The sequence below is a fragment of the Mytilus trossulus genome, chromosome 4, assembly GCF_036588685.1.
Source record: "Mytilus trossulus isolate FHL-02 chromosome 4, PNRI_Mtr1.1.1.hap1, whole genome shotgun sequence".
Taxonomy (NCBI): domain Eukaryota; kingdom Metazoa; phylum Mollusca; class Bivalvia; order Mytilida; family Mytilidae; genus Mytilus; species Mytilus trossulus.
Window position 1 is genome coordinate 2,126,277 of NC_086376.1, and position 19,015 is coordinate 2,145,291.

General features: G+C 32.6%; 1 protein-coding gene across 1 annotated transcript; it reads left to right on the forward strand.

Moving 5' to 3' along the window:
• Positions 1-293: 293 nt before the first annotated feature.
• LOC134714480 (carboxylesterase 5A-like) lies at positions 294-10,030 on the forward strand. Its single transcript, XM_063575764.1, has 3 exons — positions 294-418; positions 6,482-8,048; positions 9,481-10,030. Exons 2-3 carry the CDS (start codon positions 6,496-6,498, stop codon positions 9,659-9,661), a joined length of 1,734 nt encoding a protein of 577 aa, XP_063431834.1. The 5' UTR covers positions 294-418; positions 6,482-6,495; the 3' UTR covers positions 9,662-10,030.
• Positions 10,031-19,015: the final 8,985 nt, after the last annotated feature.

The following is a 19,015-nucleotide window of genomic DNA, read 5'->3' on the forward strand; positions in this document are numbered from 1 at the left end:
AGAAAATGATTGTTTAATACATGTACTTGTTGGGAGACGGATTAATATAAGGGAAACCTTGTTTCCGAATCCCTTAGTATTATTGTATCACTGTATTAATATGTGTATGTCATGTTCATGATTTTTTTTAAATAAAATATGTTTAAAGTAATACTAGTTACTGTAAATGATTAAATCTAGTGACCACATATTGTTAACACTTTCTTATTGTCATTTATAAAGATCTTGCAACACTCGAGTTTTCTTAACTGCCGTAATGTCATATAAATTTTTCATCATTATCATATGATATCACTATATCCTGTTATTTGACCTTTAAAAGGGGTTTCCTTTAAAAGACCGTATATAACTATTATCCTGTTTGTACACTATACATATAACGTGTGTACACTTATATTGAGCGTTAAAATCCAGCAAGGTAAGCGATAAAAAATAAATAATATTCAATGTTTTGCGCGTATCTTTTCCATACATGTATGCATTTTATGTACATTACACATTGATAACACCATCATGACCATGCCTGGTTTGGAAATCGTTTGATGCTGAACCACAGGCACTTATAATAAGGTATATAGGAAATTTTTTTTCTGAGACAAGTGCCTGTGTTATAATAAGGTATATAGGAATATTTTTTTCTGAGACAAGTGCCTGTGTGCTGAACGTCCAATGCCTACTAAAAGAAGTTATAGAAATAGTTGTCTTGCAAATTGGAACAATATACATTTGTAAATGGAGTTAACCCGTTAGTTATAGATAGACGAGTTGTTAGCTTATATTTGTTCCGCCTAACTCAAGTTTCTTTGAAAAGGGAACTGTCACCCCTATTACTAAATGCAGTTTTATCAGTATTGAGGAGCATATTTTCCCCCCTTACATGTTTATAATAATATTAGACTTCATGCAACATTAGATTTGCGGTACTTTTTAATACTAAAAGCCCCTTCATGGTTTGTAGGAGAACTCTCGAACTGTTATAACTAGCATTTAAGAGTGAATTTATACTGGTTTGACTATTAATAGGGTCATTTAATTAACTTCCTGGTTAAAATCGAAAATGGAATTGTAATCCCATAAAATATAACCGAAGTTGAAATTTTAACGAATATGTTTTATGTACTACAAATAAAAGCATCTTTACATTTTTTCCCGTCTCGGTACAATATCGTATTTAAAAGATTAAAGATTTATTAAGAATGATTGGGTCTTTTTCCAAATAAATATTTGCAATAACCATGTTAACTGTAATACTGTTATACCCTTACGGATTAAGATTGCAATTTCACTCACAGGTAGCTTTTAGATCGGTCCAGAGTGAAAATACAAACCCTCGTTCAAAAAACAAAGGTTTATTCCTATGCCGTTTTCTTAAGTTGAAAAACGAGATTCAGGGGGCGGATCCAGCCATTTTAAAAAGGGGGGTCCCAACCCAGGACAAAAGGGGGTTCCAACTATATGTCCCCATTCAAATGCATTGATCGGCCAAAAAATGGGGGGTCCCAACCCCCTTGACCCCCCCTTGATCCGCCAATGAGATTTAATAAAATATATCTGGTATTGTGCCCGCAATAAGAATTGAACATGGTGCTATCCAATAAATGTACGGAATTGCAATGTTTAGGTTGAGTCAGAGACATATAAAGACACATTGTATTAGAAGAGACGTATACATACACATTGTATTAGAAGAGACATATAATACACATTGAATTTAGAAGAGACGTATACATACACATTGTATTAGAAGAGACATATACATACACATTGAATTTAGAAGAGACGTATACATACACATTGTATTAGAAGAGACATATACATACACATTGAATTTAGAAGAGACGTATACATACACATTGTATTAGAAGAGACATATAATACACATTGAATTTAGAAGAGACGTATACATACACATTGTATTAGAAGAGACATATAATACACATTGAATTTAGAAGAGACGTATACATACACATTGTATTAGAAGAGACATATAATACACATTGTATTAGAAGAGACATATACATACACATTGAATTTAGAAGAGACGTATACTACACATTGTATTAGAAGAGACATATAAATACACATTGAATTTAGAAGAGACATATAATACACATTGTATTAGAAGAGACATATGAATACATATTGTATAAGAAAAGACATAATATACACATTGTATTAGAAGAGACATATACATACACATTGAATTTAGAAGAGACATATGAATACATATTGTATAAGAAAAGACATAATATACACATTGAATTTAGAAGAGACATATACATACACATTGAATTTAGAAGAGACGTATACTACACATTGTATTAGAAGAGACATATACATACACATTGTATTAGAAGAGACATATAATACACATTGTATTAGAAGAGACATATAATACACATTGAATTTAGAAAAGAAGTATACTACACATTGTATTAGAAGAGACATATACATACACATTGTATTAGAAGAGACGTATACTACACATTGTATTAGAAGAGACATATAATTCACATTGTATTAGAAGAGACATATACATACACATTGTATTAGAAGAGACATATAATACACATTGTATTAGAAGAGACATATAATACACATTGTATTAGAAGAGACATATAATACACATTTTATTAGAAGAGACATATACATACACATTGAATTTAGAAGAGACGTATACTACACATTGTATTAGAAGAGACATATAATTCACATTGTATTAGAAGAGACATATACATACACATTTTATTAGAAGAGACATATACATACACATTTTATTAGAAGCGACATATACATACACATTTTATTAGAAGAGACATATAATACACATTGTATTAGAAGAGACATATAAATACACATTGTATAAGAAAAGACATATTATACACATTGTATTAGAAGAGACATATAATACACATTTTATTAGAAGCGACATATACATACACATTGTATAAGAAAAGACATATTATACACATTGTATTAGAAGAGACATATAATACACATTGTATTATATATCTCTGGTTGAGCTAATTAGAAATTAATTTCAGAAAGAAGCGATCAACTAAGTTGACAATATGTTGTGAAACGATTTATGTTTATGCTAAGCCATACATTTTTCATTTTTTAAAAAGCATAATGAGGGGATACAGTGGCGGATTTTTACAGAATTATTTATTCATCATGTCATTCCTCTTACATACAGATTACTTCATGTTATGTTATGACTATGATCGTATCCGTCTTATCTTATGATTTCTGTCATATTTGACGTTAGAGTTTCGACTTTCAAAGACAAAATACATCCATTCCCCATTTCCATTCTCAATTTTATTACTATTTTCAAAGAAACATATAGCCCCATTTATACATCGGTTCGCTTTGACTTAGTGGCACAACTAACAATGTGGGTGGTAAAAAACCCTTAAAATACAGAGAAAGTGTAGAAAATCAAACAAGCTATCGGATAATTTGAAAAACTCCAAAGATATTGGGACATCGCTTGACATCCACGATAGCGATTGATATCGGTTGTTATCATGCGTGTACCCTGCATTTGTGTATCGTCTAATGGACTTATTCAATAATAAAAAATTTTTTTTTTTACTATGCATCTCTGTTATTTTGTTTTATTTTGAGACCTTGTTTTTGGTCAACTGTAACCGAAGTGTAATCCTTAGTATAGACCTAGTTTCTGCAAATCTGTAGTAGTATTAACAGGTCATGTATTATACTATTTAAAAAATAATCACAAGGAAATCCTTAATATTTTTTGTTGAGCATAACTTAAATATTAAATTTTGCTTAATGTACAATACTATTGTGATTTTTTTCGAATAGAAACAAAGATTTTCAGCACTGAATTAAATTGACATATTTTGTTTTCATATAATCATGATAATTCTCATTTATGTCAATTCATCATGATACAGTTATCTTTAAAACTGATATCAGCGATTTACTGGATAAACACAAACATGATTTTAAACATTACATATTAAAAGTAACAAAAGAAGCACAGATAAAGAATTTTCTTGACGTTTTGTAAAACAAACAATAACAAAAAGCCAATAGATCCCCAAATACATGCATACTACTGATGTGTAATGTAGTCTGTAATTAATAACCACTTGCCAACCCTAATAAAACAAACTAACCATGTTACTATAGTCAAACTTGAAATTGTTTTAATAAATAATAAATATGGTATATTTAACCAATGGTTGGATATTTTTGGATTTGAACATTGACATTTTTAATCTAAATAGGACCTACAATTCCAAATGGTTTTGCCAAAAAATCGCTACGGTAATCTATTTCTGGGGTAGAAAATCTTTAGTATTTGTAAACATTTAATTTATGATTATAATCACAACAATGATAATCCATGTCAACACAGACTACGGTGTTGGTGAATACTTCGGACGGAGCCTCGGTGGCCAAGTTGTTCAAGTGTAATATCTAGCCAGTCAACACTGAGGTTGTGAGTTCGAAACCCGCTCGTGCTGGTGCAATCAACTCCAATCTCAATTGACAAGGAATATCAGAATTGCTATCAAAGTTCAATGGCTTTCTCTTGGCAATCCGTCACTCTCCACCCATAAAAACTGACCGCCACGACATAGCAACAATTTGGTGCTAAAAAGTGGCGTTAAAACACCGACAATCAATCAATCAATCGGGCAGGAAATCTCCGACAGTTGTGTCATCGACACAGTGATTTTAAGTATCTCATCATAGATTCCAGAAAAATCAAAAGGACTTTATAACAATACAAGCCTATTACCGGCACTGTCATTCAATTCATATACATGTATTATCAACTTAAAAATTATAGTATGGTCAACATATCAAAATCTAACTCGTGCAACTTACGTTTTTGTGTCCAACAGCTCAGTCAGTAATGTAATGTTTTAGCTGGTAGTCAGGTCAATGTTAAATCTTTCAAAAGTAAATCCCAACTTCAACAAAAATATAATTAACTTTTTAAATCAACGCCTTATTTTTTAAACACAGCGAAAATCTTGTATATTTTTTTAATTGTATTAAATATTATCTTATGGTCATCTTACTTTTCACTCAATAAAGAAAATATTAGCACGTTATAAAATACATTTAAACTCTCAATGCATACCTGCAATTTAAATTTTTCACGTTCAAGATTTTGATAATAATGTTTGATTTGTACAGCCAGCTGAAATAATAATGCATAATTGATATTAATGTAAACGTCCAGTGGCCTATACATGAATATTAACGACGAAAATATCCGATTTTGAGAAACATAAATTCGACCAACATTTGAACTTTTAATATTTCTTATCACAAAAAACGAATCACGATATCTTATTCTGACTGCAAGCCACACAGCATTTGCTCTAAGTCTTATTTCTGGTTGTCCATGCTCAATTTACTTTTTTATTGTAACGTAATCCTATCGTTGACCTAAATACATCAAATTCGAGAAAAAGTAAATGACCTTACCGTAAATATATTAACAAATATTATGAAGAAACTAATTAAAGGTTTTAATCCCTCAGGTAAAGTTGACATTGGATTGTGTTGGCTGTTACTTCGGATTCTTACGTTTATAATGTTTGAAATAGTGAGAACGTGAACATAGCCAATCTAACATGCAGCGACCTGAACAATGACATTTCTCATTAGAAGTTCAGCAAATGCACAGCACAAGTAGGAGCTAAAACGTGATAAAAAAGGCTGTCAAATATGAACTGGATGGTAGAAGGTGTTAATTGTTTATTTAATGGGGGGGGGGGGGGGGATTGTGTCAACAAATCATTTAACAGCAATAACTGTTACTGTATAATGGGGTTTGATTAAAAATGGAAGGGCATAGAATATATATAAACAAATTAAGATGGCTCTATCAATTAAAATATGTTTACGTTCTTGGTGATCATGTGTTTATTGTCTAGGTTTTCCTTACGGTAAAGGTAGACAACGCATTTTTTTCAAAAGTTAATAGAATTATTAGCTCTTGAATATGAACGAAAGCATTATTTTAAAACAAAATGCGTAATCTTTAATATTCTTGAAATTGACGTGAAGTCAAACCACCGATAAGAGTACCAGAGCAAGAGACTGATGACTTTGAATCGTTTAATAATTTTGTTCTTTCTTTCTTTTTTTATATTTCAATTTCTTCATTGAAATGTTATCTTTATTATTCTTGATGTAAGTACCGCACAATTCACTGTAACTGTGTATAGGCAAATTGTGGTTGTGAATTAAGTAAAAGTGAAGAAAGGCTAAGAAAAAGAGGGAGGAGCCGAAGAAAGAAAATAAATATTAAAAAGAAGGGGTTTGTTGAAGAAACAGTAGTTATCTACATATAAAAGGACAAGACTTAAGAGAAAAAGGAGAGAGAAAGCAAAAATATATGACTATATCCACATATTCTTATTTAAATTTTTGACACGTAGTAATGTGTTCGATTGCTAGATTTACAGTTTAATTTATTTTACAGGCAAGGTTTGTAAGATGGCTGAAAAAACATTGAAAACTCTCTTACTTATTGGATTGTTCTCGATTGGATCGACCACAGACGAACAAGATACCATTGTAGTTGATACAAAATTAGGAGCAATCAAAGGCACAGTATGGAAGTCAGAGGAAACGGGAGAAAACTTGTACGAATTTCGTGGAATTCCATATGCAAGACCTACTACAGGTGCAAAAAGATTCACTAAACCTGAACCCGTTGACCCGTGGAAAGATACCTTAGATGCTTCTGAATTTGGTGCATCTTGTCCCCAGTATGTGCCAGATGTAATGGCTGACTTGAGACCAGAAACAATGGAAGAAGATTGTCTGTTTTTAAATATATTTGTCCCTAAAAAACTGAAGCCAGGAAAACATTTGTCTGTCATGTTTTGGATACACGGTGGTGGACTTATGAATGGAAATGGAGATGTATTTGACGGAAGTTTGCTTACCATGCAAGGGGACGTAATTCTTGTCACAATTAACTATAGACTTGGAATATTTGGATTTCTGGCCTTAGATCATCCGGCCGCCATGGGTAACTACGGGATATGGGACCAAAAGCTTGCATTACAATGGGTTCATGATAATATTGAATCTTTTGGTGGGAATCCAGACTCGGTTACAATTTTTGGTGAATCGGCTGGAGGTTGGAGCGTCTCCTTCCAATCATTAATTCCATCAAATAAAGGTCTGTTCCACAGAGTCATAGCTCAAAGTGGAGTTGTAACAAGAGCAGGTGTCCTAAGTAAGCAAATGATTCGGGATGCTTTCAGAGATTTGTCCGAGAAAGTTAATTGTCCAGTTGATGATATGTACCAATTCACCGACTGTCTTCGAGATAAGTCTGTTGAAATGCTTCTTAACGAAACTAACTTTTTTACAATGATGTCAAACGAGGTAGCTAAGTTTAACACTGAGTATCAACCAGCTATCGATGGAGAACTATACACAGAACATCCTTTACTTTTATTAGATGACAGTTCATCGGATGTTTCAAAATTTTTCCGTTCTCTAGACTTTATGGCGGGAACTACATCAAACGAAGGAAATTTGTTGCCTATGACAGCTCATCCTGGATTACAAGCACGATATGACTTTAATGTGAGTGAAAGTATCCCAGCAACATTTGTCTGCCAAGGAATGCTGTATCCTTATGTTGATAGGAATTTTAACACTGACAAGGAGCAGCTCAAAGAATCATTATGCCAATTCTATACTACTGACATTTCAGAGGATGCTCAGAGCTTACTGGCGACACACTGCTACGCGGATTTGAGCTTCGTTTTCCCAACACTTAAAATGTTGGAAAACCATGCATCTGGGACGGGTACAACATACCAATATCTATTTTCTAGAGAAAGTAGTAAACCAATAAATATAGTAGGTCCTCCACCAAAGTGGTTCCGTGGGGCAGGTCATGCAGAAGAGCTAAAGTATATGTTTGATATCAGCCGACTCTTTAAACATTTAGATTTAGGGTTAACAGACGAAGAGAAGACTCTCTCCAAGAATATTATTCAATACTGGACATCATTTGCGAAATCCGGGTAAGTCAAAATAATGTAACAAGATAGACCACTGTAGATACTTATCTTCGGCTTTTCGTCAATAGAAGACAGAAACAAAACAAAACAATAAAACTTAAGGAAATATGAAGACTAACATACGATCTTCAACATTAGACCTGTGTCTCCATTGAAATATATGAAAACAAATGTATTGAGAAACACCAAATACTGAGGATACACAAAGAAAAAGCTATCAACTTGATTGAACTTGTTTACCAATATGCAAACTCTTATTTATTTTGCCATTGAATGAATGAATCTTTATTGCAACAGCATAAACATATGTAGCGTATGTTATGGCAACATCAACAACATATATTACATAATATAAAACATGAATACACAGCAGAGAACAATAACTATAATACAATGCCATATAAAGTTATAAACCTGATATATATTAGATTGAATATTCCATGCAGCTTTTACATACTTGCATAATTTGACCGTAAGCGACTTACTAGAAGCTTGTAGTATATTGATAGTTTGCGATTATTAGGCCAATTGACAGTCCGGTATAGGTTAAATTATTTTTAATAAATTAAATCGTGTGCAATTTAAGAAGGTTGTTATAAAAAAGACACAGCTGTCACACCCATTTAATACATTAATTTAAATAGAAAATGATTGTAAAAAAACCCATACTGAAATATCTGTCGCTGAAGATTTTGCAATTCCCCGCTTATCTGCTAATATTTAACTTTTGTGTTCCACTACGTAACTTTGATTTCAGACTAATATTATTGCTATTAGAAAGATATTTTTCAATCTTTCAATTTAAATTTAAGTCTACAATAAAAAGACAGTTTACTACACTCCTGAATATCTGTTGACCAATTTTGCAAGTACTGCTAGCTTCTTGATTTAGCCATACACAATTTAACCGAAGATCAAATAAAACGAATAAAGGGAGTTTAATAAAAATCTTCCACAAAGTTTCGTTACACATGGTGAGCTTTAAATTCGGAATCACTTAACAAAAAGAAAAAATATAAAATCAGACAGCAAAAAACCCCAACCCAAAGATGTAAAAGGGAGTCGAAAGATACCAGAGGGACATTCAAACTCATAAATCGAAAATAAACTGACAACATCATGGCAGTGCAATAGACAACATACAAAAAGGACCAATCAAAAGCATCCAAGACATGTACAAGAACAAAATGAAGAGAAGAAATAGCACGCATTAGGACATAAATGTTTTGCAATACGAGATCTAACAAAAATCACAATTTCAGATGATTATAGTTAGGAAACACACGTTGCTCTCATTCCCTCTTAAACTTTTGTTAAACAAAATTTATCACAAACCGTCCAACAATAGCAATTTCATTTTAAGTCACACAACAACATTGTATTACCGTTAAAAACCTAATATTAATATTTTCGAATACTTTATACCACTTTTTAGACACCCAGTCGCTGGTGAAGATTCAGTTAAGTGGAATGAGTTTGACCTTGAGGACAGAAGCTACATTGACCTTGATGTACCTATCACAATGAAAAAGTCGATGAAGCAGGAAATGTACAAGTTTTTGAACGAACAATTTCCTCCGTTAACATCCGACAAACATGAACGCGACGAGTTGTAAACTATGTTTGTTATTTTTCTTTATTTATATTAAGTACATTTGTTTTCATTAAAATTTAGGATACCATCATCAACAATATCTCGAGTATGTGAAGGAAAAGTTATTTTTTCTTAAAAAGTTTCATAATTGATTTAGTTGTTAATTTCTAAATGTGCCATCAAGTCCTTGTATATCCAAGCTTTTGTAATATACAATGTCGGCTCTAATCATATCAAAACACTAAATGCATAAGTTTTACATGTACATATACTAAAACATTGAATATTATACATTTATCATTTTGCAATGTGACTTGTACTTTTTATTTGATGAAACTTTGCTTTGTCGTCTATTACGTCAGTTTTATAAAATTTAGTATATTTTTGTTGAGTAATTGTTATATACCATATCTGCTGCAGTCTAGCATTTACGTTTCTTTATTTATATGATAAACAGTGTCTCTTTTTGACACATTTATCATTTCAATCCTCATTTTTTTTTGGCCCGGTGGTGGGTCGATATCATGCTCTTGAGTCCAGAACGATATCACGAGATATCACCCTCATAGAAATACATAAAATCGATAATGAAAATGAGGCATGTGACAACGACCCGATTATAGAGCAGAAAACAGCCGAAGCCAACCAAGGCCGTGTTCACACCAAACGCCGTGTACAGTAAACATGTTTACATTTGGTTGAATGAACTGTACACTGGTTTCACATAAGATTTGTCCACATCTATACACATTGTTTAGTTACCTGTACATAAGATTTGTTCACACTTGTAAACTATATGTCATTTAAATGTTCATTACGTAGAAACCGAATTCAAACTTTCAAACAACTTTTCTAGCAGTAAGGGAACGACCATTTGACTTTAAAAAAAAGGGGGATGGATTTTTCCACAATTTGATAAAAAAAAAAATTGGGTCATACAGATGATTAGAATGAAAAAATATTCTGAATCCAATGTTTCCCCATACATTATAGTGTTAAATACTAAATTGCTATCATCGAAATAAATATTAACTTTCGCGCAAAAAAAAAACATTTTGTACTGGTATAGATAGTAAACCATATATTGACAGAAACAAGTGCCTGTGATGGGAAGACCTTTTCTATTAAATTATGTGTTCGGCAAAGATGATGGATGAGTCTTGATAAGGGGCTAATAAGGCTACGTAAAGTGTTTTATATCAAATAAATATATCAAGTTTAGACAAATATTTTTGTAAAGAACTTTATTAATAAGTGTTATAAGTATCAATTTTATATAAAAAATCGTTTCTTTTTTTACGTATAAATGGAAAAATTACAGTTCGGAATGCCTAGTTTTGTGTACACTGAACCTACACAAGGCCTACATCGACTATCGACTGCATGTAGGCAAAACATGATTTAAACTACATGTAAACATTGAGTTTTATCAATGGGAACGTAATTATGTTTAGTTTATGTGTGAGTTACACTAACATAACACCGAGTTTAGGTCAATGTGAACACGGCCCAATTTGTCTTCAACACTGCGAAAAAATGTATACGTGCACTCTAAACTACGGGGCGCCGAATGGGACTCTTGTGGTTTTGTACTCAAAATTCAATTTTGTACGGACAAAAGTGACTTTTGTTCAACAAAAATGAGTTCAGTTTAACAAAATTTGTATCATACTACAAATTTGAAATTTTGTCATACAAAATTATCTATCAGCGGACAAAAGTCACTTTTGTCATGACAAAATTCATTTTTGTTACACAGACTTGACTTTTGTTACCTAATTTGAAAATTGAGCGACAAAAGTCAATTTTGTATTTAAATTAGTTTAGTTTGGATTTTGTGAACTAATTTGCATACAAAATCGACTTTTGTTACACAAAATTGACTTTTGTTACACAAAAATTACTTTTGTTACACAAAAATTACTTTTGTTACACAAAATTGACTTTTGTTACACAAAATTGACTTTTGTTACACAAAATTGACTTTTGTTACACAAAATTGACTTTTGTTACACAAAATTGACTTTTGTTACACAAAATTGACTTTTGTTACACAAAATTGACTTTTGTGAGACAAAATTGACAAAATTGACTTTTGTCTCAACAAAATTGACAAAATTGAATTTTGTCTCAACAAAATTGACAAAATTGAATTTTGTCTCAACAAAATTAACAAAATTGAATTTTGTCTCAACAAAATTGACAAAATTGAATTTTGTCTCAACAAAATTGATTTTTGTCTCACGAAAGTCAATTTTGTCTCATAAAAGTCAATTTTGTCTCACAAAAGTCAATTTTGTCTCACAAAAGTCAATTTTGTCTCAAAAGTCAATTTTGTCTCACAAAAGATAATTTTGTTTCACAAAAGTCAATTTTGTCTCACAAAATTGAATCTTACCATACACAATTGACTTTTGTGATTTAATTTCCATATCAGGTAACAAAAGTCAATTTTGTATGCAAATATGTTTATATTTGCATACCTTTAAGACAAAATTGACTTTTGTCATGACAAATATGAATTTTGTCTACAAAAATGAATTTTGTCATGACAAAAATGAATTTTGTCTACACAAATGAATTTTGTCATCACAAAATTGAAGTTCTCACAAAACAAGTCTGTAGCACATAGTTTTGTAAGACAAAAATGATTTTGTTATGACAGAATTGAATTTTGTACAAAACCACAAGAGTCCCATTCGGCGCCCCGTATAAACTGTAAAGTTATCAGATCGACCGAAAAAGTTTCAAAAGGTGTTTTTTTCAGCCGTCATCATGGAAATGGTAATCCTAAAGGAGTTTCGTTTATTTAACATCTCTTTCGTTCCAAGTACTTTTTTGAACCTACCTTTATCAGGAATACTGATGACGAATTAAAAGAAATAAAATCCAGTGATATGAAATTGTTTTATGCGTAATGACCTGCATGACTAAAATAATTACATTGTAGCTACAAATCCCTAAGGTAAACTTTGCCTGAGAGAGCTGGAACATTATTTCGCATGTGGAGCAGTATCATTCTGCTTACCTTTCTGGAACAACTGAGAATAAACCCAGTTTTGAGAGGTGTTCTTGTCGCAGAGACTTTAAGTTTTTTTTTAATGTTATGTTGTATGTACAGTTGTTTGTTTGTCTTTTTCTTTTTTAGAAACGGCGTTTTCTATTTGTTTTCGACTTTTTGAATGTCCCTTTGTTATCATTCTCATCTCTGTTTCTTAAAAACTAACATCGGAGGTTTATTACCAGCCCAAACAGCACAAAACCACCGATAGGTCTTTAAATCAGCGAGAAAATCCCCCACCCGGATTCGGGCTTCAGCTGACCCATTTATGTAATGTTCTGTCTTGTTTTTGTCACGGCGTTGTCAGGTTATTTCCAGCTTTTGAGTATGAATTTAACTCTTGTATGTATCGCCTCTCTTTAAAAAGATTATGTTGTTGAGGGGCCAGCTGAGGCACGCCTCCGGGTGCGGAATCTTCTCGCTGCATTGAAGACCCTATGAAGATTTCGGCTGTTTTCTGCTCTTTGGTTGAATTGTTGTCTCTTTGACACATTTCCCATTTCCATTCTTACTTTATTTAAAAATTACACACAAAAAAAAACCTTAAAAATTTAATCATTCTTTAGTTCTTGCGAAAGTTAATTGGGGTAACCTTTTTTTACAAATGTTCTCGTAATAACGAGATAAATATCTCGTAATTATCTCTTAAATACGCGATAATTTTCGCGTAATTATACCCCCGCTTTAAAAAAGGGGGTATACTGTTTTACCTCTGTCTGTCCTTCCGTCAGTCCGTCAGTCCGTCAGTCAGTCCGTCAGTCAGTCCGTCCGTCCCATGAATCATGATTTTTTTTGGAGCTACAATACAAGGATTTCTGAAATTTGGTTTCAGGGTTTATCTAAGTCAGCTATACCGTGTGATGCGTTTTCAGATTGATCACTTGACAACTTCCTGTTTACCGAACACTTGTATGATTTTACACATGATAGCCAAGTTGAAAATTTTCGTCACATTTTTCTCAGGAACTACAATACAAGGATTTCTGAAATTTGATTTATATAAGTCAGCTATACCGTGTGATGCGTTTTCAGATTCATCACTCGACAACTTCCTATTAATATTATCCACTTGCGGCGGGGGTATCATCAGTGAGCAGTAGCTCGCAGTTTCACTTGTTACGAGATAGTCATTGTATTATCTCATAATTACGAGATCATGATAGTGTAATTACGAGATAATCATTGTTTTATCTCATAATTACGAGATCATTATTGCTTTATTACGAGATTAGATTTTTTTCTCGTAATTATGAGATTAGATTTTTTTTTATCTCGTAATTACGAAAAAAAAATATCGCGTAATTACGAAAAAAGAAGTTTTTTTTCTTCTCGTAATTACAAGATAGGAATTCTTTTGGCCAAGTAGATTATGAGGAGAAGATTACACAAATTTACTTAATTACAGAAATGATTTTAAAGGGCAATAACTCCTTAAGGGGTTAATTGACAATTTTGGTCATTTGACTAATTTGTGGATCTTACTTGGCTCAACGTTTTTGCGGCAACAGTTTATATCTATCTATTATACTATTAAAGATAATAACCAATTACGAGATATATTTTTTGTGACCTTAAAAGGGCTTTCGTAAGTTCTTCGTGCAAAACGACATTGTTTTTTTTTCTTCAAGTGATTTTTTTAGACTGGGTTAAGTCGAGTCAGGAAATGTTTTTTCCTACTAGTGGATTCATAATTATTCATTGAATACCAATTTTCGTGGTTTTCATGGTTACTTATGAACCACGAATTCAAACGTTCAACGAAAAACTAGTTTGATATAGGCTTGTATGCAGACCATAGTAAAACAACGAAATCAATATGTCCACGAAAATACAAAGTTTTTTCAATCCATAAAAATTAATGAATCCACTAGTATCTATGAATTAGTTAAACACTGAAAGAAAATCCTATCTTGAACGATATTTTTTAAATGTTTTAATTGTACATATTTTATAGTCATTAACCATTTTATACCCATTATAAATATTTTATAGACATAATCTTTTTTTTTATCGAAAATTATAATTACAATATTTTGTTAATGCATCAGTAAAACTGTGTCGAATAGAAATCGACATTATGCAAATCAACAGCAATGCAACTATTAACCTATTTTGGTTTTGAAAAAAAATTTCAACGGAAAGTCTGGGATTGTTTGCTTGTTGAATTGTTAATGCCCGCGTCACACTGTCCCGATTTTTACGCCGATGGCAATACGATTATGGACATTTTCAAAATCGGGACTGATCGTATCCAGATCGGGCTATTCGTAGTGCCATCTTTAACCATCGTAGAACCTTCGGCCACTTTTTCTAGTCTTCGGGGACAACTTCGGGAAGGGTTCTAATTTTTTTAACATGTTAAAAAATCCCCGAAGGTGCGTCTGATGTTGAGGGTTCGTATTGAGTTCGTATCACCATCCTCACCATCGTAATTTCACCGGGAATGCATCTTTGAACATCGTATTGCGTTCGTGTTTCCATCGTTTCCATCTGGCAGTTTTGACATTACGATGTCTACATGAATGAATCACGAAGCTATCCGAAGGTCTTACGATGGCAACACGATTTCGTGAAGACCTCGTAATCCCGTCGTGTTGTCATCGAATAAAAGTACGAAGGCGACAAGATGGAACTACGACGGCAATAAATCCAGCTAAATGTAAGTTAACTTTCGCGCTAAAATCGATTAAAGTCCCATGCGCGATATACACTGATCAGTTAAATACGACAGTTAAAAAAGACGTTCACAAAACATGGAGCTCATATCATATGATTCTATGAGAACGGCGACAGCGTTTTTTTCTATTAATTCAAATGAAACGAAAAGAGCAGCTATTAAGCAGCAACCATTTGATTTTCGGGGGGGGGGGGGGGGGGGGGATCCCCTCGTATGTAACATATTGGGGGCAAATATGGACACTATATTTGAATATGACACATGCAGAAAATGGTAAATTGAATATGCATATTTGATACATAAACTATTTTTTTTAGAAATCAACCAAAATATTCAGTAACTGGAAATACCTTTAATAATGTCTTTAGAACCAGCAGGTAAACAAATGAGCAACCAATTTTCTGTGTATTATGCTCTTTCAAGGAGAAAAAACTAGTCCATCTGCATGACCTTGACCTTGGGCCTTGAACGTAAAAAATGTCAGATCATTACAATGAGGAACAATATACCAAACATGGTTAATTTTTTTTTGAAGCATATTGGTTTTAGAGTGTCCACAAGGGTGATATTGCATTGTATTACAACTGCCACTGTGACCTTGACCTTTGAACTTTATAGCTTAAGATATTCTTAACGAGTAACACCATACCAAGTTTTGAGCATTTTGGTTCTAGAGTGGCCATAACAATTTTATCTACACGCAACTTACATGTCTTTAAGACATCGTATGGCCATCGCGCCATCATCGTAATCCATCGTGTAGCCTTCGTAATCCATCGTGTAGCCTTCGTGATCCATCGTGTAGGCTTCGGCTGAGATATAAAGCTTAAATACCCGTCTTCGGTTAAACTTCGTATGTCCATCTTTTGCTATCGTATATAATTTCGGCACCATCGTATAAACTTCGTTATTCATCGTACTTGCTTCTGTCACTTTTTGGTATTTTAACGAGATCGGTACCAACTTCGTACGAACTTACAACTTTCGCATTCGGGTGTCCATCGTATATAAAAATCGGGACAGTGTGACGCGGGCATTATCGAATGCTACAAAACAGACCAAACGTTTATTTTAATCTGACTCTGTGAAATCAGCTTTTAAGATTTTATATCATCAACATATTATACCAGTGTATATAAAGTGCGAATCCAGCTAGTTCATTTTTACTGTTATATGCGGGTATGTCTATTGTAGAATAAAGGATCATGGGAAAACTGTATTTGTTTACGTTTTGAAAATATCAAGTTAAAGGATTTTAAGTTAAGTTTTAACATATTTTCATTGTGATATGTCTTTATAATATACAAACATAGCATTAAAGTTCAAATAAGTGTTATAAAAGCATCATAATATAGCATATCGATTATTGAAAGCGATCCATTTTAACTATAGATGCGATGAATCATCACTGTTAGTGCAGTCATTATTAATGTAGAATTTTCAAAGATGCGAGGAATTTTCATTGTAGAATTATGTGATAAATGCACTTGCAACAAATGAAAAAAACCTTAGTTGATGACTTTAGGATTTATGAAACATGTATTTTCAAATTGAAATACAAACTCCTCATTCATTCTTCATCAAATATATAGCTTTTCAAACTTGTAACAAAAGCGATTCTCAAAATGTCATATTGTATTCTTCAGATTACGTTTCTCCTTGATTTTAACTTATATAGGGAATCACTGGAAGGTGACAGCAGCGGGCCCTCTTAGGCTTTCAGTGGGCCCCTACTTATGAAAATTGTAGATCCGCGAATGGATACTACCACAGAGGTAAAACCATGCACATTTGGGTTATTGTACGCGAAATGCATGCTACAATTCATTTTTGTTGATTTTACACCCTTTGGAACTCTATGTGGGCTATTTCAGCAACTAGGCAAAAGAAATCCCCAAACTAGATACACGGTTAGATTCAGCATGTCAACGAATTCCAAATATCTATATTAAAGGACGTTTGTCTATAAATTTGGACCCCACAAAATTGAAAAAGGGACCAAAAATATACATTTGTTCTTCAAGGCATGACTGCAACAATAGGATGAATATACAAAAATATCTTATTCTTGGGTCTCATTGGGGGGTTCTGATCCCGGATCCCGCTTACTGTTTTGTCAGATTCCCGTATTCAGCTTATTGTTTTGTCAGATTCCCGTATCCCGCTTATACTATGCAGTTCTAATTTTTATCCGTGTCCCGCTAGACTTCATTTCCCGTTTTTCACTACACAATCATTTGACTTTCACCTGTCACGCTTGCAAAAAATCGGCAATCCGGCTTAACGCTTATACCCAAATGCGACCCACTATTTTTACTCTATTTTGACTCATATTAATCCCATTATAAATATATTAAAAAAGTAGCGTAGATTCTTTTATCCCTTTTTATCCCGTCTCGTTTCGTTTTTGAGCCATATATAGATGTCGTATGTGACAATGAGACAACTCTCCATCCGAGTCACAATTTATAAAAGTAGACCATTAAACGTCAAAATACGGTCTTCAACATTGAGTCTTGGCTCACACCGAACAGCAAGTTATAAAGGGCTCCAGTGTAAAACCTTTTAAACGGGAAAACAAAGGTGCAATCTATATCAAGATGTACGTAATTAGTGGTGAAATGTCATGGAAATGGATAAAAAAATAAGGATAAAGATCCCTATAACTTTATAAGAAACTAAATGGAATACATTTGAAATTAATGTTATTTCTATTGAATTTATTAGAGTGTTTTAAAACCAAACTTTCCTCCGTAAGTTAAATTTGATCAAATCTTTCTCTTACTTTATCTATTGTTTGAGCAAGTCGGCTAAATTAAGGCTTTACAGCTAATTTCCTAATGCATGTAAAGCAAAACTTTGGTTGGCTTGCTTTGTTTGTATAATTGTTTATACAAACTTTGTAAATAAGATTGACATTTTTAAACAATATGAATAGGCATAGTTTAACCTGTATTTTTAATATTTGAATTAAATTGGGTGTTATCATAATGATTATCAAATAAAAAAAAAAGCAAGCAAATCAACTAAAGTCTTGCTCTACATGCTTAAAGAAATGAGCTGTAATAGATAAAATAAAATAAAATTATACAGTGAAAATGCACTGCATATACAATAATAATGATTCGCTCCACAGTGAAAATGAAAGAATAGTATCATTATTCGACAGTAAACATGACTAGCATTACGAAATCATCATAGTGGAATTTAGTTAAATATGAAGAAACTGAATGACAAAACATATTCTACGTTATACAACTTTAATAATTGTATTAAAATGAATATTTTTTACTGCAACAACATCTAACCTGTTAGTTATAAAGCACCTGCACGATCTGTTCGTGAAATGTCCTAAATATTCACCTATTTTGGTATATATTTAACAACTGGATGGCTTTAGGCGCGATAAAACCCCGCTCGCATCTCTTACTTTGTTTTATTAGTATTATGTATTTCTGAACATATACATTTTAACTAATTTTCTTGATTTTCTTCAAAAATAAAAAAAAGTTCGTCTGTTTATTTATCATTCTACAGTAGACATTTATGGCATATACAGTAAAAATGATATTTTAGGATCCGCACTTTACATACACATTAGATTTACACATCAATGGTTTGGAATAAATCCTTAACGC